The sequence below is a fragment of the Manihot esculenta genome, chromosome 3, assembly GCF_001659605.2.
Source record: "Manihot esculenta cultivar AM560-2 chromosome 3, M.esculenta_v8, whole genome shotgun sequence".
NCBI lineage: Eukaryota > Viridiplantae > Streptophyta > Magnoliopsida > Malpighiales > Euphorbiaceae > Manihot > Manihot esculenta.
The window spans coordinates 13,477,010-13,503,427 of NC_035163.2; the positions used below are offsets into that span (position 1 = coordinate 13,477,010).

Genomic DNA, 26,418 nt, shown 5'->3' on the forward strand with positions numbered 1-26,418 from the left:
CTAACCTCTATTGTGAGAAATTATGGTCAAGCTCGACAAGTTCAACAACTTCAACAAGCACATGCATTTGAAGGATTCTATGGACAGCCAAGACATAATCCCTACCTTGACACATACAATACAGGTTGGGGAGACAATCTGAGCTATGGCTATGCTAGGACAGACCACTACCATGACTACCAAAGAGATCTGCAATATAATCCAGGTTGGAGGGACCACCCAAATTTCAGCTATGCAAGGAGAAATCAATATCCAAGCTACCAGCAAAGGAATCAAGCTCAAGCTGCACCTCAAAACTCCAAAGTACCTCTTGAAGAGATTGTGCAAAATTTAGCAAATACTATGCAAAGTCTTGAGAAACAAGTGAGCCAAGTGGCCACTTCAATGAGCAAATTTGAGTCTCAAGGGAAGCTACCCTCCCAAACTGAGATAAATCCAAGACAAAATGTTAGTGCCATCACATTGAGGAGTGGAAAGGAGTTGCAAGACAGTAGGTCTGAAAACTTGCAAAAACAGGCCATGGAGGAAAATCTGCTAGAAAGTGATCAGGGCAGTTTCTGCGATCGATCTGCCCAAATCACCTGCGGTAATCTGCCCCAATCGCTAGAGAAGGCAGAACTTGATCTGCCCAAAACAATAGATGAGGCAGATTCCAGTCAGAAGCAGAAACAGCCACCAGCAGAAAAATTCAAGGTACCTCCTCCCTTCCCCAAAAGATTTGCAAGGTCTCAAAAAGAAAAAGAGGAGAAAGAAATACTTGAGACCTTTCGCAAGGTGGAAATCAACATTCCCCTACTTGATGCTGTAAAGCAAATTCCAAGGTATGCTAAGTTCCTCAAAGAGCTATGCACCAACCGAAGGAAACTTACTGAACGTGAAAAAGTGAGTGTGGGGGAGTGTGTCTCAGCTGTTATTCAAAGAAAACTTCCAGTCAAATGCAAGGATAGAGGGATGTTCGCTGTTTCATGCAAGATAGGCAACGTGGGGATAAAGAAAGCCATGTGTGACCTTGGAGCTTCAATCAATGTCATGCCCCTCTCTATTTTTAATTTATTGAATGCAGGTTCACTAAAAGGCACCAGCATTGTAATTCAATTGGCTGACCGATCGATTGTCTATCCCAAGGGAGTGCTTGAAGATGTGTTGGTGCAAGTGGACCAACTAGTCTTCCCAGCTGATTTTTACGTCATTGACATGGAGGAAGACAAGAGCAATACCACCTCTGACATCCTACTTGGAAGGCCATTCTTGAGCACAGCAAGAACCAAAATTGATGTGTATGATGGCACATTAACCATGGAGTTTGAAGGGGAGATTATCAAATTCAATGTTTATGAAGCTATGAAATTCCCTAAAGATGTTTCTCCTGTTTATGGCCTTGATGTCATTGATGACTTGAGCCAAGAAGTCTTTGATTTTGATCTAGAGGAAACACTCCATGCTGATTTGTGCAAATATGAAGAGATGGACAGAAACCGCTCAGAGACAGACCAGACAGTGATGTGGGCAGTTTCTGCGAGTGATCTGCCCAAATCACCCAGACAATCTGCCCAAATCAGTGAGCAGACAGACATGACAGAAGGAGATTTGCCCAGATCACCGGATGATTTGCCCAAATCAACAGGAAATCTGCCCCAATCAACCAGCAGACAGCAGGCTGAGACAAAGACAGAAAGTGCACCAGATCTGAAGCCCCTGCCAGATCACCTCAAATGTGCCTACTTGGGGGCTGGAAATACACTTCCAGTAATTATTTTCAACCAGCTCAGCCAAGAAGAAGAGGAAAAGCTCCTTGATGTGTTGAGGAAGCACAAGAAAATAATTGGGTGGACCTTGGAGGACATAAAAGGCACCTCAAGACCATTCGGTGGAGGCTCAAGACAGGATGCAGCACATGAAAAGCATGTTGCAGCTGCTGGTTCAACACTTTCTGCCCACAGACCATGACAGCCAGTGATTTGACCGGGTGATTTTCCCAAATCACCTGCTCAAATCACCCACATCCCAGGCAGTCCCTTTCCTTCTCCTTATTAATTTTTTTCATATTTATGTTTAAACATTGAGGACAATGTTTGGGATAGGTGTGGGGGTATTTACTATTAGGTTTAGGTTATATTTTTTTCCGTTTACATTATCTTTTTGCTTTCTTTTTATTTCTTTTTGCATCTTTTTGTCCCATAAACACACACCAAAATTTTTTCACACATTTTTTCACTTTTTGCACACACACACAGAGAATTTTGACTTAGCTTTTGCCCTACTCAGCATAGATAACAAGGTTAAAAGAGCTTCCTATCTCAAGACTCCATTGATTTTCCACCCCTTTAAGCCTAAATTGAATCATTCACAGTTTAATACCTTCACTTAGGGAGTTCTTTTCTTGAATTGAATCCTTAAACTTGTTGTGGTCAAGGGAAATAAAAATATAAATACATGCAAATAAAAAGTTGGTGTAGCCCCTTGAGAGCTGATTTGCCCAAACTGTTATGAAAAGAAAAGAAAAAGAAAAACCAGCACAAAGCACAAATCATAAAAACTGTTCCAATGGCCAAATAAGCTATGAACAGAGCTAGTAGCCACTTGAACAAGTGACTGACTGAGTAACCGGGGGTGGGTATCACCAATATGCACCTTCGCGTAAAAAGGTTAGTGACTTTTTCAGGCAAGAATAAAGAGTGCTGCTGAATAAAATAAAATAAAACACTCAAAGAAGGGCAAGTCACTCTTAGAAGTTGCATTGAGCTCATATAAAGAGAATAAGCATGATTAAATCAAAAACCTTTTTCTTGACCATGGTAGGTGAGGGGAAACAAGGAAAAGAAGAAACAACCTTGGTGCATGTACTCTATACTGTGATACTTCAATTTAGGAGTCTAGGGGGGCTAATTAAGTGGTACTTAGGCTCAAAAGAAAAAGGGGCTTGATTGACTAAGTAGTTTGTTGCTTGAGGACAAGCAAAAAGCTAGGTGTGGGGGTATTTGATCAAGCATAATTTAGCCACATTTTTATTATATTTATTACTGTTTATTTACACATTTTTCTAGCTTAATTTGTGTTTTTGTTATGTTTTTACAGAAAAGGAAGAAATTGGGAAGTTAGAGAAAAAGTGAAGAAAAAGCTGGAAAAGTGATTGGATCGGAGTGATTTGGCCAAATCACTCGCAGAAACTGGCCAAATCACTCGCAGAGACAGAGACAGAAACTGGACTGAATCCCAGAAAGCGATTGGGGCAGATTGGGCAAGTGATTTGCCCAAATCACTCGCAGAAACTGCCCAAATCACCTTGACAGCAGAAGTTGACAGCAGAGCGGGAAAAGTGCAGAAATTAGAAATTCGAATTATCAGAAGTCCAAATCTAACTCAATCACTACCAACATAATTCCAGGAGCTACGAGACAATTTCTCACCTAAGGAATTCCTTTTACAATTAAAATCCACATCCAAAGAGGAATCAAAGACCAAGTCAAGAAGGGATTTCAAAACCCTAGATGGGTGAGATTCTCCAACTATAAAAGAGCAACCTCCAAACCAGCAAAGGAGATCTCTTTCAGCATCTGCCATCCTCGGAAATTCTCCAGCAACACAGCAGAAACTTTCCTTCTTTCTTTTCTTTTTTATTTTTGTATTTTAGTCACCATGAGTGGCTAAATTCATTATTTTCTAGTTGAAGTTGAGAATATTCAGATTTGTGATGAATTGGGAGGTTTAATACTCCATTGTTGAACTCTTGTTTATTTCAATATTTATGCAATCTGATCTTTTCCATAATTATTGCTTTGCTTTTAGAATCAATAAGGGCCCATTGCTTTTAAATTGCTTAAGTGATAAATTGTTTGAATGATTTAGGTCCGTAATTGCTTAAATTGTTTGAATATAAATATAATCAGTTGCATAACCTAGCCTTGACCACGCCATTGGCAAGGATAGAATTGGGTTTCTCTAAGTCTTAATGCGATCAACGGTTGTTCGATGCTAAATGCCCCAAGGACGTTCCTTGGCAACTTGTTGATCAGTGTTTGATTAGCGAACATTTCCTAATAGAACTAGAACTAAGGAGGAATTTGGATTGTGAGAAGCGTCTTCCACAACCAAAACTGATTTATTGAAATCAAATAGGAGTCTTTAATAATCAATTATCAATTCTGAACAAATTGAATTAGACTCACACTTCAGCTAGAATCTCTTTCTCATTAAAATACCTTTTCAATTAAATTATTGTTCTCTTTTGCTTTTAGATTTTAACTCATCAAAACAAACCCCCTCTTTTACTTACTTGTTATTACTTGCCTTAGTCATTATTAGGAAGATACTTGGTGTCAATTCCCTGTGGTTCGACCCTATTGCCACTATCTGCAAATTTATTTGTTGATTGATAATAGGTTATTTTTGATGGCTTCGACAACCGCTTATCAGAGATGCATCTAGGCATGTATCATAATTATCAAAATACTAGAAAGTCAAAAGTGGTTTGACCATAACTCGTCCATATCCAGTTATCATGCAATAAATTCATTTCAACTTATTAAATCAATCTTTATTGCAGGTAATCTTTTGTGTCATATATCTTGAAAAGATTAAAATCTCCATTGTAATTATTTTCTTATAAATCTTATTCATTAAAGTAAATCATTCCAGCTAGAGTTTTATTTTAAGAATGACAACTACACCTTACTATTAATGCAGATATAGTGATTCATTTACTGATTATTCAATTATCTTCAAGTATTATATATTATATCCAATCTCTCAACTTTAAATATTTCATGGTGAAGTATAAGTAGTCGAGTTAAAGTGGAATACTTATATATTTAAAATATATTTCATGATCTTAAGTTTAAGGATATCTACACAACTGATATGATAAGATATCTTTATTTATATCAAGTTAGGATCTCCAATGTACTTATTTCTCAAACAAGCCTCCATATATTAACTCTAACTATCTCAATGCTTTCAGCTTCTAAGAACAGCTGCTTGACCGAATTAAAAAGTATAACATATGCTAGCCTATTTGTATTAGTGATATCACATCTCATTAATATTATAACTAGAGATAACTTATGTATTAGTGCCTTTACATGTAATAGGAATCTCACATCATGAACTCTTTATGATTGTCTCTACACCGTATTTTACAATACTAAGAACTTTATTATTAGTTTAAGATATAAAATAAAATTAATCATGAGTATTAATAAATAAAAAATGCCATTAGAACAAATAATTGTCTTTATTACAATCATGCTCTAGTGCATACCATTAGCACCATGTCTATCCCATCTTCCTTTAGTCTTACATATCTAATATATGGAGTAGGTAGTAAAAAATAGCATGCATATAGGGACCTAGGGTTGCATGTTTCTAGGGTACACATGTTTCTAGGGTTGCATGATCCTACATATCTAATATATGGAGTAGGTAAGTAGATGGTTCCCGTTATGGTGATGATTTTTGGTTAATAGGCCTTCCATTGACCCTAAAGTGAAAGACAAAGGTGTAAGTGATCGTTTAAGAGGCCTTTTATATATCCTAAGTTATAGGCCTGAAAGTTATAATGCAAATCGATTAACACTAGCTCGAATAGAACTAGCATCTTCTCAGCCCATATTAAGAGACTTTTAGGCTGAAGGGGCACATGTGTGTGTTTAATGCTTATGAAATGCAAGAAATTTCCTAAGAAATACTCCAAGAATAGAATATAAGAATCATACGAGATTACTATCCTTAAACCCAACGAAGTTGCCACTATAGACAGAGGCAATGAGGGTTTATTGGCTGCCATAGGTCTTATTTCTTTTCTTTTTGGGAGAGTTGAGGGAGTATTTTTCTTTGCCAAAGAGAGGGAGATGTATGATTGGTGGAGGTTTGACTCAATCCTACAAGGAAAGGGATTTTCTTTCTTTTCTTGTAAGATGACTGGCCCCTGTACCTACTTTTAGTAGAGTTTCCCAAACTTATAAAAATTACACAAAAAGACCCCAAGTATATAGGTTTATCGAATAGGCTAATGGACGAGGTCTATTCGGCCACTACTCTTCTCTTTAGCTTCAGCCCATTTAAACCTTGGTCCAAGTAGACCTTAGGCCCTGTCAGAGAATCCTAGGAAGACGCAAGAGGCCTTTGGATCATGTCTTAGCCAAATGGTCCATGGTTGGTCCCAATCTCACCATTTTTGTGTAATCTCACCTTATTTTCATTTTTTTCATTTTAATGCATATCTTTATTTTATATATTGTTATTATTATTTTTTTACTTATGACATAGATTATCATCTCCAAAGTTTCTTTAATTTATCTCACGAGTGTTGGAATCTAATGTAGTTCTCGTCATCAAACCCTCATTATCTCGGATGTACATGTACATTTGATATAAAATCAATGGTCTGCAAATATATTTAAATTGATTTTTTACCATTAAAAATATGTGACCCACTCAAATTTGTTTTCAACATTGAGTTTTTATTTTATTTAATTTTGTTGTATGTAAATGCTGATATCTAAACATTGCTATTAATACAAGTTATATTCAATAATCAAACCTTTATTTAATTTTTCCTATATATTCTTACATAGCTTAATTTTTATCACTAGATTAGACCATTAATTAATAAAATCAAAATTCAAGAGAATTTTTTATAATAAAACGATATATAGTTTCCAAATGGGTCTTAAATATACAAACTCAACCTATATGCTTTCAATAAATTGTAAGTCATTTGCATTCCAAATATCCTTCAGAGAAAGACGTCCTTCAAGAATTCCAACTATCTGTAAATCATTGAAAAAGTAAAAATATTATACATCAATTGTGTAATATTGCATTTTTTAACCCTCCATTTGAAATCAAGAATTTTGCAATAATTCAATTCAATTATTTTTTTTTAATAATTCTCTTATTTTTTTACATAAAATTTAATTTAAATCTTGTATAATTTTGTAAAAATTTATTTAAATTTTTTTGTTGCAAAATGAATCATGGAAAATAAAGAGTGACTGCTTTAGCAAAAGATTTGTAGCAACTTTAGTTTGGGATGTGCTAATTACTAACATAATATTCAACCAAGTATTTACCTCCTTCATTTGCGGGCGAAAGTCTGAAGGTCTATATACACAAGCGGCAGCACAGTAAATCATTCGCACCACGTCTCTTGTGTTATAATTACTATGCGTCGTAGAATCAAGAAGAGCTTTATACTTTTCATTAATCAAAGCTGGTTTTATTAGATCCTTTGCCTGAATATAAATAAAAAAAAGTTTGTTAATTTTATAATCAAAATAATAAACTTTAATTTTCTACAATATTTTTAAATATATATTTATCTTAATAACTGGCTAGTTATTAAAATAAGAGATCTAAGTTGATATTGGTGAAAGATATTTATGTACTACTACACAAGAGACCTAGGTCAATGACTCTAAATTGCTACCACATATATTTAAATTGTAACGATAAGTCAATGGTAATTATTTAAGAATCGTTGTATTTGCCTCCATTATTTTAGCATTGTTGTAGTAAAGAGTAATGATTTACTTAGAGTGCCTTTGTTTTCATTGTGTTTTTTTTTTTTTTACTTTTTATTTGATAAAAATAAACTTATTTGCTTGTGAGTACTGCATCTTTATATTTACTACTTGGTAGAAAATATTTTTGAAATAAAAAAAAATTGAAAACAACAAATATTGGTTTTCTTACTATAAATTCTATCAAATTATTATTTTTCTAAGCAATTTTTATCATATTATCATTAACAATTTTAAGATTTTATCTTCATCAAACAAATTTTTTTTAATACATATTCATTCAATTAATTTATGATTTTTATTTTATTATTATAAACAAAATTTATTATTTAATCTATATGACATGGATAAATTCATTAATTAATTTCTTGATTTTAAAAACTACATTAAAATATCATCGAGATTTTAAAAAATATACTAATTAGTTATTTAATTAGTTTTAATTATTAAATATTTTACTATTTAATTTTTATAGTATAAAAAACTCATTAGTTAATTTCTCAATTTTTTTAAAATTTCTACTAATTATTTCCTCCACTTTGAAAGCATTTTAGACTAGAAAATTTACTATTTAGTTTGCTAATATAGAAAATCTCATTAGTTGGTCCATTGATTTTTAAAAAATACATTAAAATATCATAAAGTATTAAGAATATACTAATTAGTCTTTCCATTAATTAGATGTTAAGTACTTTACTATTTAGTCCCTTGTGATAGAAGAAAATTTATTAGTTAGTCCCTTAATTTGATAAAAATGTCTACTAATTAGTCTCTTTATATTGAGGGCATTTTAAACAATTTTTACTAAAATTTAATAGTTGAATTGATGAAGGGATTAATTAGTATATTTTTAAAATCTGAATGACATTTTAATTTAATTTTTAAAATCAATTGACTAATTAGTAAGTTTTTCTATATTATAGACATTAAATAATTTTTTTATTTATTTTTACAACACTTAACGACTAAAATTAATAAAGGGACTAACAAGTAGACTTTTTAAAACTTTAAGAACATTTTAATATATTTTTTAAAATTGAGAGACTAACTAATGATTTTTCTTATACCATAAAAATCAAATAGTAATTTTTCTTTATTATAATATCATATACTTTGTAAAAATAATCTTTTATTCATTTTAATTTATTTATATCCTTATTTTATTATTAAATATTATATTTTCAAAAATATTTTAGTACTTATTTTTATATAAAGACATTTTAGAAAATTATTTTTACGTAAATAACAAAAATAAAAAAAATTATTTTTAATTTTAAAAAATAAAAAATAGAAATCCTACAACGTTACCACACTCTTAATTTTTTTTGTAATGAATAGAAGTTGTTGCTAAAATTATAATCTTGTTAGACCTAAAAAGAGATATTTATTAAAATGTGTCCTTATATATATATATATATATAGTAGAAAAATTAAAATTTCTTTGCAATAATTTTAAATTACTACAGCTTTGATTGTCTAGTTATAATCCTAAAGCCTAATCTTTTGTGTGGTGTATGAATGATGTTTGAATTTTTAGTTTTGTTTGAATTTTTTTTTTTTTTGGATGTGGTTTGAATGTTTTAAATTTCATATATTATTAATAAATGGCAAGATGAAGAGCATAAAAGTGCATAAAAAAAATTTCAAAGTACAAAAAGAGAGAAAAGGTAACAAAGGAGCCAAAGGCGGTAGCAAAAGGCATCCCTTTCTTTAGTATTCTTCTCCAATTCTTCTAAAGCCAAAGTTGAAGCCTAAATAAGAAGCCCAAAAGAGGATTTTCAAGGCTCTTGATTGGAATAATAGGCTTAAGGGCTTCCTAATATAATAATTTAATTTTCTAAAAGCCTTTATTAATTATTTAATTTTTTATTTTTATTTTTTTCCCTCTTTTTAGAAAAGTTTCTCTCTTTTTTCTAAATGATTTAATTTAAAAAATAATACAAAATATATAAAAGCACCTTGGAAACATAATAAATAGGGACATAATAGAAACAATTGGTTTGTTTTGAGACTTTTGTGTTTTTTACTTTAATTATAGGTGTATAACATGCTTTTTGTGCAAAATAGGTTATATATAGAAATAAAAATACATATATGCTAATAGAGCAAGACAATATTTGAAAAATCAAATTTATAAATTTGGATGCATGATCAAATCAATAAATGCATATATAATTGTTCATTCTTACTTGAACCCACATTCAATAGAGTAGTTAGTTTGCATACATATGAAATAAGGATTTTTTTTAAATAATAAAAGATAAAAATGGCTTTAGAAAATAATAATTGGTGCTTAACAAAATATCAAGTATTCGACATGCCAAAAAATTATATTATCTAACACATTTTCTCTCTGGCATCTATTATTCCAAGCTTGTGTTTTTAAGCAATAGTAGTGAATTAATAGTGAACCTCTACAAGGGATAAATTACAGTTCACTTTGTCCCTTCATCCATCCCTATTATTTTCTTAGGTTAGTGACTTTTTAATACAGGACTATTATGGAGTCTTATGGAAGTGACATTAAATAGGTTACACCTCAAAAAGGCCAACAACATAGCCTTATGACTCCATTAAAGATAAAGGATAACTATGTGGTTGAGTTCTTTTGTATATTATTTTCGCTTTTTTGAGTTTCTTTGCATTGCATTAGATTTGCACACATTTTATGAAGCTTAATTAGCAATATTGTGATGTACTTCCATAAGTATAAATTAAGGAGGCCTAGGTTCATTCACGCTTTTTTGGCATCAACTTAATTTTGCAACCTTAAGCACATATCCTAGTGTGTTGAAAGGATTTTCCAGTCGTTTGTACCTCTACCCTTCGTAAGATAATGGAGAACATCACCAAATAAGTATTGCAAAATCTTGATGTCCCTAAATAATGTTATAAAAATGGTTTCAAGACATAAGAGCCTTAGAAAGATGGGACCTTAGGTATCATGTTTGTAGATGTTACGTGTAATTGCAAGCCTAAGTGTTGGATATATAAGTTTTATGGATTAATAAAGCGGATTGAGCTAACAATAAAGTCCTTTTTGGTGTTTATTTAATATAAAAAGTCTCAAGTTTGTTTTCTCATTGTTAAGGTCAAGTGCAAGTCTACTTATATATTTAACTTTTCGGGTTATATCCTACTTTCATATGAGAAAAGCATACCTTTTCTGTTAAATCTTGTGATAGTATGCCTAGTATAGCAACATGAATGGGTACCAATGGACTTTAAAATCTCTTTTAAATGTAAAACATTAGAAATATAAGAAGACAAAAGTTATATGTTTGTTTTCGATTATACAAGTTTAATTTCTTTCATAAGTTTGTACTCATAAATCACATTATGAGACTTTGACTAATTTATATTGCATGTTGAGAGGTGATTTTTTTTTTCAAGTACACTTAATTAGTGGAGATTGATGAACTGCTCCAAGAGGTTGAGAAATTTTATGGAAAAGCCTAAAACATCCATCAAGTAGCAAGAAAAGTAATATACTCCTACACTAATGACCGAGAAAATTGAAATTATGTTGAAGTGAAATGGAACTATCTAAAATTCAAAGTGCAACAATTTCATTTTAGATAATGGCATTACAAAGAAATAGTAATGGTAATATATTATGATGGAGGTAGATTAAATATTGTTGAGTTATTATAAAGATATGGTTAGGACCATATTGGTTTTTATCTCGGTGTATTTTAGAATTTGACAAAATGTATACTTGCACATCTGTATTTTAACATTTTTGCCTATTAGAAACTTCAATTTTAATTGTGCCTAATAAATACTTAAACTTTTTTTTTTTTAAAAAAAAACATTACGTTAAACACCTAAATTTGTTTTTAAAAAATTATTTTAAACACTTGAACTTAAAAAAAAATTACTTTTAAACACAATTTTAAAACTATGGATTTGAAAAACTACTTTTAAATACAATTTTAAAATTATAGATTTAAAAGATTACTTTTAAATAGAACTTTAAAACTATGGATTTAACAAAGTTGTATTTAAAAGTAATATTTTTTTGAAATTTAGGTGCTTATTAGATTACAATTAAAGTTGAGGTATTTGAATAGGTAAAAGTATTAAAGTACACGTGTGCAAATATGCATTTAACCTTTAGAATTTTATTACAAGTTGCATTATAGGAGGGAGGTGAAATTATCAAGGGATAGAGATCCTATCATTTTTCAATAAGAAAATTTAACTAATAAAATCCAAAAAGAAAGAAAAAGAAACAAACCTAGAAACCAAAGCCCAAGCCTAACAGGCTAAAATCATTATACTTTCCGCTATTTTATAATTTAATTCAAAATTTAAAAATTGGTAAAATTATTCAAAATTGTAAACTTTGTTGCAATTATATCTAAGTCTAAAATTTGAATTGGAAAGAGTGTATCTTACTGATATGGCAATATAATGTGAATTATTTTATTATACTCTTATATCACATAAATAAATGCTATTGATACAAAAAATTTAAAACTTTTAACTAGTTTTTAATTTAATCCAAAACTTTAAAATTTGATATAATTGAACTCAAAATCTCTAAATTTATCCTCTTTCACTACTAAATCTCTATTATCCTATTATTATACTTCATTTCTATTTGTTTGGTGCAAAAAATTATAATATTTCTTTCTATTTTTTAGTTCTAGTTCTCTTAATTCTTTTGAATTTTAATCATATATAATCTTAATGCAATGTCTCTAGGTATACTTCCAAGTGCTTACTTATACTATTAAATAATAATAGAAGATTAATAGCACAACTACAAAAGAGTAAGTCTATAATTTATATTTTTTATTATATTGACATGATTTTTTTATAACAAATATAGTGAAATTTATTATGATGGATACTTAACAAGGTATTTAGAAAGTAAGAAATCAATAAATATAAAATATGTTGTAATTTTTGTTGGAACTAGTAGCATATAGAAAGAAGTTAAAATTATGATTTTTTACACCATGCCTTATAGGGACGAAAGACAAATAAATTTAGAAATTTTGAGTTGAAATACATTGATTTTTAAAGTTTTGAATTAAATTATAAAATAGTTAAAAATTTTAGATTTTTTTATCAATAGCATTTATCTACGTGGTATACGAGTATAATAAAATAATTTACACTCTCCGCAATTCCAATTTTAAGCTTAGATATAATTGCAATTAAGTTTACAATGTTGAACAATTTTATCAACTTTTAAAGTTTAATTCAATAGTGAAAATTTTATATTTTTCAGCCCTAAAATAAAATAGACAATTTAAACAAAAATTGCAAACTAAACATTAAAAAAATAAGGAATGAAGCAAGAAGCATGCAGCAATTTGCTCTCTCTACATATTTGGTGTTATTAATTTATAACTTGTAAAGTCGATTACTTTTTTAATTATTTAATTTTCTACTCAAATGTAAGTTGATTAAATAAAACTAAAAAAGATTGAAATAAAAGGATCCATTTCCTGTTAGACATCAAAATTTATCACCTCAATCCCTAGCCCGTTATTATAAACTAATTATTTTTCAAACAAAAAAATTCTATTATAAACTAATTATCGAAAAGAAATGAGCTATATGGTAGAGTGTCATACCCATTTAACAACATTACCGCCTCTTCCGGTAATCAACTCTAAAAGCACAACACCAAAATCATAAATATCAGATTTTTCCGAAACTTCTGTATGATCTTCTGTATTCACAAAACTGCAATGAAAAATCAAAGTTAAGAATTTAAAAAATAAAAGCCTTAACTAACTAATGGTAAATGGTTGTTTTTTTCTCTCCCTATTCTTACTTTATTTTGAATATTTAAAAAATAGATCATATGATGGTTTAAAAGTTACAATAAATTTTATTTTTATAGATAAAATCTTTTATTGTATAAAATAAAGTCAATCACAACTAGTCTACTATAGGCACATTGTGTCTAATTGCAATATTACTGCACAGTTATTTTAATTTTTTTTTTCCTCTGATAAGTCTAATTACAACGCAACTACTGAAGCTATTTAAGTAAAACAAGCATTATAAAGAAAAAAGAAAGGAGAAAATCTTACATGTTGGTTTTGAAAGATGGTCGGTAAAATTTTGCCAATCCAAAACTTGCAATCTGAAAAAGAAAATATCTAGGATTAATAAATTGCTGTCGCGTATATTTCAACTAAACATAATAAAATTATTAAAATTGACATATATATAATTACCTTTGGCTCTAAATTATTATCAAGAAAAATATTATTTGATGAGATATTTCCGTGCATGATTTTGCCTATATATATAAAACAATAAAGAATACAGAACTTCAATAAGAAATATATTAATGGAACAAAAAAATGTTTCATAAAGCCAACTAGCCAAGCCAAAAATCAATATTGAAGCTCACACTCACAACTTTCATGGAGATATTCCAAGCCTTTCGCACATGCTGTAGCGATTTTCATTCTTGTTGACCATGCCAATTTCTCATTTCCTACAATCTCATTTCGTATTTGTAAAATTTCTAAAATCATGTCTACAGTTTTGTGTGTAAATATATCTCATAGAGCAGGAGAGGAACTTACCATGTAAATGAGCTTTCAATGACTTGCTAGCAATAAACTCTATAACAAGCAGTCTACCTTGTTTTTCAATGCAGTAGCCAATTGGGTTGACAAGATTTGAATGGCTCACTTTACTAACGACCTCAATTTCCTTCTCTAATTCTTCTACCTTTTGTTCATTTGGAAGATCAAAAAGTTTCTTAACAGCAACAATCTTACCATCTAGAAATCCCTTATAAGTGGCACCAAAACCACCTTGAGTGAGAAAATTTTGCTCAGAGAAACCTTCAGTTGCCTCGCTCAGTTTTTGATAAGTAAAACGCCTTGGCTTATAAACTTGAGAATTCCCACTAGATGAAGGTTTCTCAAAGGTTCTATGATAATTATTAGCTTCTGTGCCTTTATCAGTTTTTGGAATAAATATTGGCTCCTGAGGTTTTGTGCAATTTTGACGAGATCCACCAAGGTTAGGGTTATCTAGGTCAAGGAAGAGAAGGTTAAATTAGAGTATGTAAAAGAAAGACACCACTAAATTTATCAAAAGAATAATGGAGAGAATAACATCAAATAACTTTTACTTTATTCCTAAAACAACAAACTATAATTTTCAAAATGTCAAAAAATAAACTAATTTAATAAATAATGCAGAGTTTATATTTCAATAAACTTAATGGTATTTGCACCCAATTTTGATCCGCCTATGAATTTTCAATTTATTTGATTTTTTAAAAATCTTTTATAAAATTCATTAAATCAGTGACGTGACTAAATCTTTTAAAGGTTACATGAAATTTATATCTAGTTTTCAAGGTTAGGGTTTGCTTCCTATTTTCTCTGAAACTTAATTCATGAATTGTTCTTATGCACTTTCTTTGATGATTTGTTCTCTAATTCATTGTAGTTTACTAATGATTAGGTGGTGCTGAGGGAGTTTATTATTATTGTAGATGAAGAGCTATCAGTGAGGCGTCTAAAGATGTCACTGTGATTGATTGAGAACCTGCTTATATTTTCCTTATTTTTTTATTTTTAGAAAAATTAAGCTCAGCTTGAAAGATTTAGGTTATGAAAAATTCTTTGTAACAATTATGAAAGATTTAGGTTGTGAAAAATTCTTTGTAACAATTATGAAAGATTTAGGTTATGAAAAATTCTTCTAGGCCTGAGATTGCTTAGTCCACTTCTAGAATGTATTAAGCCAAAAGAAAAAAAATAAAAGTATATTTAGGACATTCCAAAAAAGATAGATCTTAGATTATTTATATGTCATTACTATAAAAGAATTCCGGTCATGAGAGAGTAAACTAAGCCACACACTTGATCATTGCAAATGTACAAAAGGAAAGAGGATATGCATAGTTCAAGAAAGGCCTTAGTCTTCTTTCACTTGCGTGGGGAAAAGGAAATGAAAAGTAACTATGCCTAGATCATAAGGGACAGGGACAACTGCTAAAAAACTGAAGCAAAAACTAGCACTCAAACTGGAAGGGCACACGTATTGTGAATATCAATATGATATCAACTCTCGGTTGGAATCAAAGATATAGAAATTAATCCAGTTAAACGTAGAAATCTCTAATCTTTTCTCAGTTGACCCTCCTCATGCATTGAATTAGAAAGACTATGAAAAGGGAGAGTAAAACCTAATACTAATCCTATATATTACATTTAAATTTAATGGCACCCATCTCTCTTCTTAATATAAACTCCATTAATTATTATTATTTTTTTTTTTAAAATCAGGTGTTTTAATGTTATAAGATAATTAACATTTTAATTCTACTGCATATATATATATAGAGATATCCAGGAAATTATTGTAATTACCATCCCGTACGTATCCTTCAAGAGCTCGGACTACCTGTATGGTAATAATAAAGAAGTTGTGCATTATTTACGTGACCTCTCATTTTTAAATGTTTGACAAATAAATTTTTAATTTAAATTATTTAACTAAAATTATGAAATCTCTAATAATAATAATAACGACAACAATAATATACCTCCTTTATTTGTGGACGAAGTTTTGAAGGTTTATAAACACAGTCTGCAGCACAAGAAATCATCCGTTTCATTTCTTTCTCCTCGTATTTACCTTGCAATTTGGAATCAATAAGATCCATATTTTGTCCATTCAAAGCTGGTTGTATTCGATTCTCTGCCTGAATATTGAAAAATAATAATATAAAAATGTAATTATTTTACATAAAATTAAGCTTTAATTTTAACAATATTTGTAAATGTTTGTTAATCTGAATAACAGGTTGCTACAATAAATAAGTGATTATCAAAAGCCTAGGAGGTAGAATTTGCTAGATATAGAATTTCCACATTAAAATAGTATAATATAAATTAAAATTTAATAACATATTAATCCTTTTAACTTAGTTCCAAGTTAATATTATTATTCAAAAATTAAATTTAAAAACATTTCTTCTCTTTATCGACAACAACATGCAATCCTTGATTTACAAATTGATGTTTTATTTAGGCGATTCGATGGATAGATCAAATCAAAATACTGACTTGAAAATGATTCTCAAAATAAAAAATAAACCCAACATTTCAATAAACCTAAATAATTTAAATATTATGTGCAATTCAAGATAATTTAAATTTATATCATCTTATTTAACCTTATAGATATAAAATGGAATATAAATAAATACAAAAATACCAAGTGATTTTTCAGACGAAAGTTAGGAAAAAAATAATTATAATTTTATAAAGTTTAGAAGTTAAATGGGATGGATGTAAAAGTAGAAATATCAAATTAACTTTCGTGTAAACTACAATTCTATATTTTCGTAAACTGTCGATATGGAGGTGATATTTATAGTAATTGCTCTTTTGTAAGAGTATTGGTATTAACTCTTCTAAATAAAAATATAATTATTGATTTTATTTAATTGAGTAGAGCTTGGATCATGGCAAGAGTAGTTATTCTAATAGTGATGTTCCTGAAGGAAGGACAAAAATATTCAATAATAGTAGACCATGCAAACATGGTGTTGATAAGCATGGAAAGCGAAAGAAGCAATAGTGCATATCACTACCTTGATAAGCATGGAAAGCAAAAGAAGCATAGTGCATGCGTGAGGCGTAAGAGTATGCATGGCTGTAATTGGATTAAGGGAATTGGGCCTAATGAAGATGAATAAAGCAAATCCTAAATGAAGATGAAGAAAGCAAATCCTAAAGGTCTCTATTGTCTTAAAATTTTTAGGTCCACTTTTAGTCTTTATTTCTTCACTTTTAGAAGCTAAAAAAGGAATTTTCCATGAAGTCAATAAGTTGTCGATCTTTTGAAGGAGAATTTGCTGCTTGCAAGGAATCATATGAAGTAGCCAGCCGGAAGAGGTAGGACTGAAAAGGCATTTAAAGTAGAAGATTTGATTTTGTTTGAGGGTGCAGCCTTATAGATAGGGTTAGCTGTTAATAAGCTTTACAATTTTTGCCAAGCACTCATATTATGGCTTTTCCCAACTCAACCAAACCAACAAAAGACCATAAAGGCTTAGCCATTGGATATAGTCTGTATCATCTAAAGGTGTCTAAAGGTGTCTTTGCTACATGTCATCATTGTCCATACTCCATATGAAGCTTATCACTTCACTAATCAATTATGAAAAATTTTACCAAAAAATAAGAATTATATATCAAGTTAAAAATATCAATAATCATTTTACTTATTAAAATTATTATATACTTTATATTATATTATAGAGAATTAGAGTCTTACCCAAGTAACAATATTAATGCCTTGATGTCTAATAGCTCTCCCACTTATTAGCTCTAGTAATACCACTCCAAAAGAGTAAATATCTGACTTTTCAGAAACCTTTTCAGGATTTTCTGGATCTACATAGCTGCATTTGAAAGATTTAACAGAGTTCGAGTTTATAACTTTTTTTTTAGAAAAAATAAAATATTGACCTAACAAGCTCAAAAACTTGTGTTTTCTTTGTTTTTTCATTGTATTCAATTTTACATTTTATCATTCCTGCCTTGAAAAGGATACCATAAGCAGTGTAATTAATTACTTTAAAAAAAAAAAAAAAACCTTTCATAAAAAGGATAGAGACAAAAATATTGTATCTTACACTTCAGTTCCAACAACTGATTTTGTGAGGTGTGTAACATCAGCATCTGGGAAAAAAAGAGCAATTCCAAAATCTGCAACCTGAACAAATTTTTCTAAGTATATTAGCAGACTTATTATATTAGTTAATATCCAAAACACACATAACAAAATTAAATTGTCAATTACATCTAATTATGAAATTAATGCGTTAATAGAATAAAAAGAAGATGACTCCATTTCTATAGCAGAAAATTAAAACTAGGCCCTATGCGAATCGCAGATAATATCTTTAAGAGAAAAGCTTTTATTATATAATTACAATGTTAAAAATAAAAATAAAAGTTTTAATAATATTCTGAAAGTCTAGATATAGTTTAAGGCTAGTTATGAATTTGATTGCCTTCTTTACACAGACTCTAATCCTTTGCGGATATTGTGTATTACACTTTAGTGGCTTTGGCATTGGAGGAATGAGTGGGTTTTTCATAGTATACGACTGTAAGTTATAAGAGAAAAGGAGAATGTTATCTCGTCAGGTGTATGGTAATCTATTGGCTAGGAAGAATTTATGTCCGAACACAAGCATGAGAGAGAATTGTGTTATGCTTAATATTTCGTGGCAAGCTCCTAAGCAGGGATGGATCAAGTTAAACACTAATGGATCTTTCAAAGAAAACCCGAATTGGAACGAGAGGTGGTGTATTGCGAGATTATAGAGACGTTTTGATTAGTGGATTCTTAGTTCGTTTTGAGTTTTGTTCTTTAATGAAAGCAGAGTTATTGGTAGTGCTTATGTCTTCAATTGGTATGGGAGTTAGGTTTTTGATATTTAATTGTGGAACTGGACTCCAAAGCTACTTTGGATATTCTCACTATTGATGGGACTACATTATTAGATTTGCTAATGAGTTAGCTCAATGTTAGGAGCTTATTCGGCGATCATGACTTATGCAAATTTGTCATACTTATAGGGAAGCAAATCATGTCGTAAATAAACTGATAAACAATGTTATGAACTCTCCACTTATATTTCAGCAATTTTCTCACCTCCTTAGAGTTTGGTCTCGTACGATTTCTATATTGTTTTACTCCTACTTTTATTTATGGGTCTTCTCTCCTTTATATATAAAAAAATAAATTTAATATAAATAGTCTCAAATAAAATCATTTTTTTTTATAATTTTGATAAGATTTGTTTCTTGATAATTTTGATAAGATTTACTTTTAATTCAAAATCAAATCTCATAATTAAGAATTCAATAAAAATTTAAAAGAATTAAATTTTTACGTTTTTCTAAAAACACAAATTAAGAAAAAAAAATTTTCCATTCATTTAAATTATCTCAAAATTTATCATTTCAAGGATATAAAAAAAATATGAAGAATTGCTTTAAAAAAAAAGAGAAGAAGAATATATTTTTTTAAGAGAAGTTTGATGAGCGCCTACAATTTTCCCAATATCTTATGAGAAGAAAATTATGGCATTCAATTCAGTGTTCCACTATGTGCAGGGTTATGTTGGTGTACACAAGGGCGGATTTGCCATGGGGCAATAAGGCACTTGCTTTCACTTCCTCCTTAAAATCCATTATATAATTAAAGTATTTTAGTATTGCCACCACTAAATTTATCAAATTTGTTTTTATAATTCACTAAATTTATTAATTTTATCCTTTAATTTATTTTATATTTAAGTTAGTTATTTATTATATTTATATTAAATTTAAATCAATATTTTAATTTTTACTAAAATACTACTCAAAGGTAAAAAAATAAATAAAATTACACTAAATTAAATTAATTTACACATAATAATACATATTTTCCTAAGCTCAATTGCATTAATACTATTCACATTATTAAATTAAAAAATTAAAATATATATATTGCTCTATTGACTAAATTTTTTGAATCGTCATTAAATATGGACGAAGACCAATAGCTCTCAAACCATAATATCTCCTACCATTTTTTTCTTCTAAAAAGTTTTATTTTAAAATTTTAATTAAGAATAACTATCAATTTACAGATAAATATCATTAAGAAATAGTAATTTATCTAAAATTGTGAATAATTAATTATAATTTAATATTTTATTAAAATTATTGTACTGTTGTAATATCTTTTCTATTATTAATTTATAATAATGACATAAATATTTTTTATTAATTTGAATAATTTTTTATTTATACCATAGAATATGTTTATGTTCTTAATTTTTATGATAAGATAATTATTTTTTTATTTACTTTAATAATTTTTTATTTATATTATGGACTATATATGTTTATGTTATAATTTTATTAATGTAATAATTATTTAATAAATTTATCTTTAAAAAATCCAAATTAACTTTCATCTCATTATTTTTATATAAATATGTAAATTATAAATGGAACCTCATAATACAATTTGTAGCTACGCTACTGACTCTGATTTTAATTATATAGATTAAAGTTTTATTTACTATAATTAATAAACTTTTGTTAAGTGATATTTTATTGTCTCTAGAATTATGTGGTCACTAACCTCCCGTTAATTTGGAATAAAAAAATAATTCAATTTTCTTTTATCAATTTTTTACTTTAGAATTATAAAATTTATTTTTTTAACTTATAAAATATTTATTTAAAAAAATCATGCATATTTTTATAAATATTTATTTAATTTTTTTAAAAAAATAGATAATGATAAATGGAGAATAAATAAAAAAAATATTTATCATAAAACTATCTTACCTTTGCTTCAAAATTATTATCGAGAAGAATATTATCTGATTTAATATCTCGGTGTATGATTTTGGTATCACCTAAAACATAAGTATATAGTTAAAAGATGAATTAAAGTAGAGAAATTCAAAATAGATATATGCATATAGTTAACATGAAAAGAAAAATGCGGTAAAAATTTAAATTTTATGCCCTTTTGCGATTTAATCTCAAATTTTTAAGTTTTGACATAATAATATAATATTTGAAAAGGTCTTCAAATTGTATAAAAAGAAAAAAAAATCATTCTCTCTCCTAAGTAGAATTGGAAACTTTTTGACCTCTCTAGTAGAATGAAGGTCCTACATCTGCTCCATTGATCAGTCACAAGTAGGGGTGAGCAGTATTCGGTTCAAATCGAAAAAATTGACCGAACCGAATCAATTTGAAATTTTAGTTTGATTTTTTATACATTTCGGTTCGGTCCGGTTTTTAATTTCAGAAATTTCGGTTATTTCGGTTCGGTTCGGTTTTGATCAGAAAAAAACCAAAAAAACCGAACCGAACCGAACCGACTAGTGATAATAATATGTTTTTCAATAATATAGAGAAATTAAATCATATTAAGATAAAAATATTTTAATTAAATTTTAAAATACTAAAAATAAAATGTAAAAAATAAAAAAATTATTAAAAATTAAAACCGATCAAACCGAACCGAATCGAACTGAATCAGACCGGTTCAGTTCGATTCGATTTCTGACCAGAATCGATTCGGTTCGATTTTTATAAACACTAAAATTTTGGTTTTCGATTTATTCGGTTCGATTCGATTTTGAACCGAACCGACTGAATGCTCACCCCTAGTCACAAGACTCAGGTCGGAGAATATACAATTGTCAAATGTCATCAAGAGAGATTGCTTCTTATTTGTTGACTTTGACCTATTAAAAAATATTACTCTTCGCTCAAATCTACATGAATTCGTATTATAAATGTACAAAATTTTATATGGGTTCTACTATCATTTTACATTATAATTTTCCGTCGATTCGGTTTGTATATATATATGATTTTATATGAACTCTATTATGATTTTATATTATGATTTTATGTAGACTCAATTTCTATAAATTTTTTCATAAAACAGCTAAATTGGTGATGATTCTTTAGTTTTACGGTGCTTCAGCTTACAGCTATGGGGAAGTATTTACATACCTAATCTCAGGCTGGGTTTCGCTACAAGTTTAACTTCTTTACCTTATCCCATGAATCTCTTGTAAATTGAGAACAAAGAGGACTTGGGAGGGACTATTGCAGTTTTTGCTTAAAAAGGGAGAGAAATTGGAAGAGAGAGAAAGGGGAGAAGGAGAGAAGAGAGGTATAGAATTTTTTTTTTTCAAAAAAATAAATTTATTTTTAAATTATACAACAAAGTTTAAAAATATCAAGATTTTAATTTTTATCTAAATTTATCTCTAAATTATAATTAAAATATTAAATAAGTTCCAATTAGACTAGATAAATTGAATAAAATGTAGCCTACACTCTAAGATTCTTGTCAGACTAAGTAGAGTTATACTTTAAACGCCTAGCAAGTGACATTATTCTTATATAGCTTTTCAATAATATTTAAAGGGAAATTATGTATAAAAGATATTTGATATTCTTATAAAAAAAAATTCAGCTATAAAATTGGAATTCAAATTAAAAAATTGGTAATTATAATTAGACTTTTTAATTTAATATAATCAACATCACTCTTTTCGATCGGTATGAAATTCGAGAGATCTACTTATTTTTACTTTTATGATAGTTTTATGGATCATTCTCACTAAAAGAGAGGCCACACTATACACTATATCATACTTAAATTTTCTCTATAAAAAATTTATATTGTTGTTTAAATTAAATTGCAAAAGGGCATAATTTGATTTTTGGGGGCAAAAGGAAAAAAAATTATGTGACAAAGACTTAATAGCTAAAAGCTTAGTTCATAGCATGCAATAACAAAATTTATACTTACAGTGTTCATGTAGATATTCCAACCCTTTTGCAGAACCTAAGGCAATTTTCATTCGTTTTGGCCAATCCAAAATCTCCTTTCTTCCTGTAACACAAATTTCTTATTATATTTCTTGACTGAGAAAATGAACATCTGAATGGGATGAAAAATTACTTACCCTGTAAATGAGATTTTAAAGACTTATTGGGGAAAAAGTCAAATACAAGCAATCCATTAGCTCCATCGATACAGTAACCAAGCAGCCTAACAAGATTCCGGTGACGGACACTGCTGACTACCATAATTTCATGCGTCAACCCTTCTCTGCTCTGTTCCGGAAGACATTTAAGTTTCTTAACAGCAATATTGGTTTTACCATCTAGAGATCCCTTATAAACTTGACCAAAACCACCTTCCCCAAGGAGTAAATTGTTGGAGAAATGATCCGTTGCCTTAGCTAGTTGTCCATATCTATATTTTATTGGCCCAAATGTAACTTCGGATTGCTCAGTTGCCATAGCACTTGTCCTTCCCAAGCCAAAAGCTATGTCAATAGTTGCAGAGTTGCTAGAGAGAGAATGAGAGAGAGAATGAGAGAGAGAATGAGAGAGAGAGATGGAGAGAGATGGACGGATACGACTACGGAGTATTTTTATATGTTTTAGTGTCAGGAAGTTGCTTGGTAAGAATAAAAGTTTGGTCAAAAAATTATAAAAACAATTAAAAAAAAAAAAAGAAAGAAGGAAGAAAGAAAGAAAGAAGAAAGAAAGAAAGAAGAAAGAAAGAAAGAAAACCTTCGGCGTTGACATTAATCTTTGAACCGGTAATGAAGCCGGCCGATTTCAGAAGCATTGCTGCGTTGATGGTTGTTAGAAACCGTAGAAGTCGTCCCTCGCGGACCCCCACTCCAATGTCGTTTCCCTTGTCCTTCCACAGCTGCAAATAAAATGTTATAAATAACTAAAATAATAATTAATGACATTTCATAATTTTTTTTTTTTTATTGATGATTTAACAAACTCATTGAACCACTCTATTATAATCCTTTCACCCCTTATTAAAGAATATTCCAACTATATTTTATTGAGAAAATTTTCAAATAAATAGTTATTCAGTCGCTGAATTTTGGCATTGGCTTCTATTTATGAAAAAATGGACTAATAGGGTAGATTTTCTATTAGATTTTAAGATTTTTTTTAAATATTAATAATAAATTAATGAAGAGATGAAAGTTTTTTAACCGAGTCAAAACTTCAAGATATTTAATAGATTTCAAAAAATATAAATCAACTTATTAATAATTGTATTATTCAAATGTTTGTATAATTAACCCTTGTTTTAATACGTCAACATATTAAATGTTAGATATAAATTATTTTCTATTGTTTTAAATTTAAGTGATTAGAAAATATATATATATATATATATATATATATATATATCCTCTTTTTAAAAATTAAATAAAATCATTTTAAAAATTTAATAAATTTATTAAAATAATTAAATTTTTCATTTTTTTTCGTAAAATTTTTTCATAGATAAATTTACAAGCATCCTTTATTTTTTAATATCGTAAATAATAAAAAATTTTAATTTAATTTTTACATATAAATGATTTTTTTTTGGAAAAAAAATTTAGAGAATTTTTTTAGGCGTATTAGACATTCTGGAAGGAAGCTACTGCCGCGGCTGCGCCTGCCAATTTTGACGACCCTTCTCTTTCCCGTTTTGATTTTCCTTTTTTTTTTTTCCTTGTTGAAATTCCCCTGTTTTCATTAGGCTTTATTTCCAAGCGCTCTGTTTTAGCTCCGGTGTAGCTGGAAAAGTAAGACCAGCTCTTATTAAAAATTAAATGTTCCTAAAGGCTCCGTTTATTTTTTTAAAAAAAATATTTTTTATATTTTTAGAATTATTTATAAAATTTATTTTAAAAAAATATTTTTTATTAAAAATAATTTTTTAAAAAAATGAAATATTTAAAATGTTTATTAAAACTTCTGTGCATAATTTTGTTACTAAATTTTATTTTTTAAATTAAAACTCAACGACAGAAGGAAATATTTTAAAAATAAATTATTTTCTGTAAATAAATAAAATGTAAATTAATTTAATTTTATCAGTACATAAAAATATATTTAAAAAAATAAATAAAATTGTACCATGATAATTTTAAGAAAATAAAATCTTATTACTAATACTAAATGTCAATACATAAACCTTGTTAGCATCCTTTTCTTTTAATATCACAATACAAAAAATTATTAAAAAATAATTTTTTTATAAAATTATTCATAAATAAATTACTTTTACGAGAAAACGGACTTTTAAACTTAAAATATTTGTATATATATCTCAAATTTTTAGGTATCAATTTAAAATATTCAAAATAAATTTTGTAAATAAATTATATGATAAGAAAATATCTAAACTTTAATATATATATATATATGTATATATATATATTAAGTTTATGCACGATTTTATAAAATTTTAAATTAAATTTATGTTACAATTCTAATTTTTCATTAACAACCATTCAAAAATTATATTGAAATCGAATTAATTTTATACATATTTTTTTATAATTTTTTAAATATATTATATATTATAAATAAAATTATATTTATCTTAAATGTGTGTATATATAATAATTATGGATAGTCACATATTATTTTTGTCTTTTATACATTAATTTTTTAAATATATTTAATTATAAAATATCGAATCATTTTATTATTTTTAATTATAATTGTGTTACAATATTTATAATATATTTAATTATTATTTAAATATTTATAATTTTAATATATTTAAAATTATTTTATTAAATTCAGACAATTTAGCAGGTAGCACGCCACTGGGTTGAACACTGTGTGGGGTCTTATTTTATTGAGTTGTGTTTAGGTCATATGAATGATATGCAAATGTATAATTAATTATAAATTATAAATTTTATATTAAGGTCCAAATCATGGTTTCATTAAAATTATCTTCAATAATTGGGTGAATCGAGTTGCCTTCAATAATAACGTTCAATAAAAAAAAATTAAATAATACTAACGTGCATATATATATATAGTTTTTTTTTTCTCGTAGAACATGTAATTTATTTTTATATTTAAAAGAATTGATTTTACAAATATATTATTTTTAATTTTAAATATATTTTTACTATATAATAAAACATAATAATATATTCATCTTTTAATTTTAAACACATAATATAGCCTTAATAATCTTTTTTATAGAAATGGATTTAAAAAAAAAAAGGATTTCTACCTTTTTTAAAAAAATTATAAAGTCAATTATAATTTTGTAAAACCAACATCTTTATGAGTAATTTAGAATTTTTTAATTACTATTGAAATTATTTTTTTTAAAAATTTATATAATTATAATAAAAAATATTTAAGTAAAATTATGACGAATTTAAATTCCTAAATTTAATTTAAATAATTAATTTTAGTAGCGGATTAAAATTTAGTTTCAAATATCACAAGTATTTTAAGCCATTTCATTATTCTACTTTCTTCTCTCTCATAATAACAAATTATAAATTATA

At 28.0% G+C, this 26,418-nt stretch overlaps 1 protein-coding gene across 2 annotated transcripts; it reads right to left on the bottom strand.

The window, feature by feature from the left end:
* Positions 1-6,606: 6,606 nt before the first annotated feature.
* On the bottom strand, positions 6,607-23,804 carry LOC110610903 (proline-rich receptor-like protein kinase PERK1). 2 transcript variants are annotated; one of them, XM_043954563.1, is made up of 15 exons: positions 23,651-23,804; positions 23,035-23,384; positions 22,878-22,961; positions 20,882-20,952; positions 18,163-18,242; positions 17,802-17,928; positions 16,063-16,221; positions 15,887-15,920; positions 14,081-14,536; positions 13,909-13,989; positions 13,724-13,788; positions 13,577-13,629; positions 13,112-13,223; positions 7,071-7,232; positions 6,607-6,767 (listed from the first exon to the last, which is right to left on the bottom strand). In XM_043954563.1, the coding sequence occupies exons 2-15, from the start codon at positions 23,372-23,374 to the stop codon at positions 6,687-6,689; spliced, it is 1,905 nt and encodes a 634-aa protein (XP_043810498.1). In that variant the 5' UTR covers positions 23,375-23,384; positions 23,651-23,804; the 3' UTR covers positions 6,607-6,686. The 2 variants fall into 2 exon arrangements, with proteins under 2 accessions (XP_043810498.1, XP_021606667.1); XM_021750975.2 differs by lacking the exons at positions 20,882-20,952; positions 23,651-23,804 and having other exon boundaries at positions 23,035-23,088.
* Between the last annotated feature and the right edge of the window lie 2,614 nt (positions 23,805-26,418).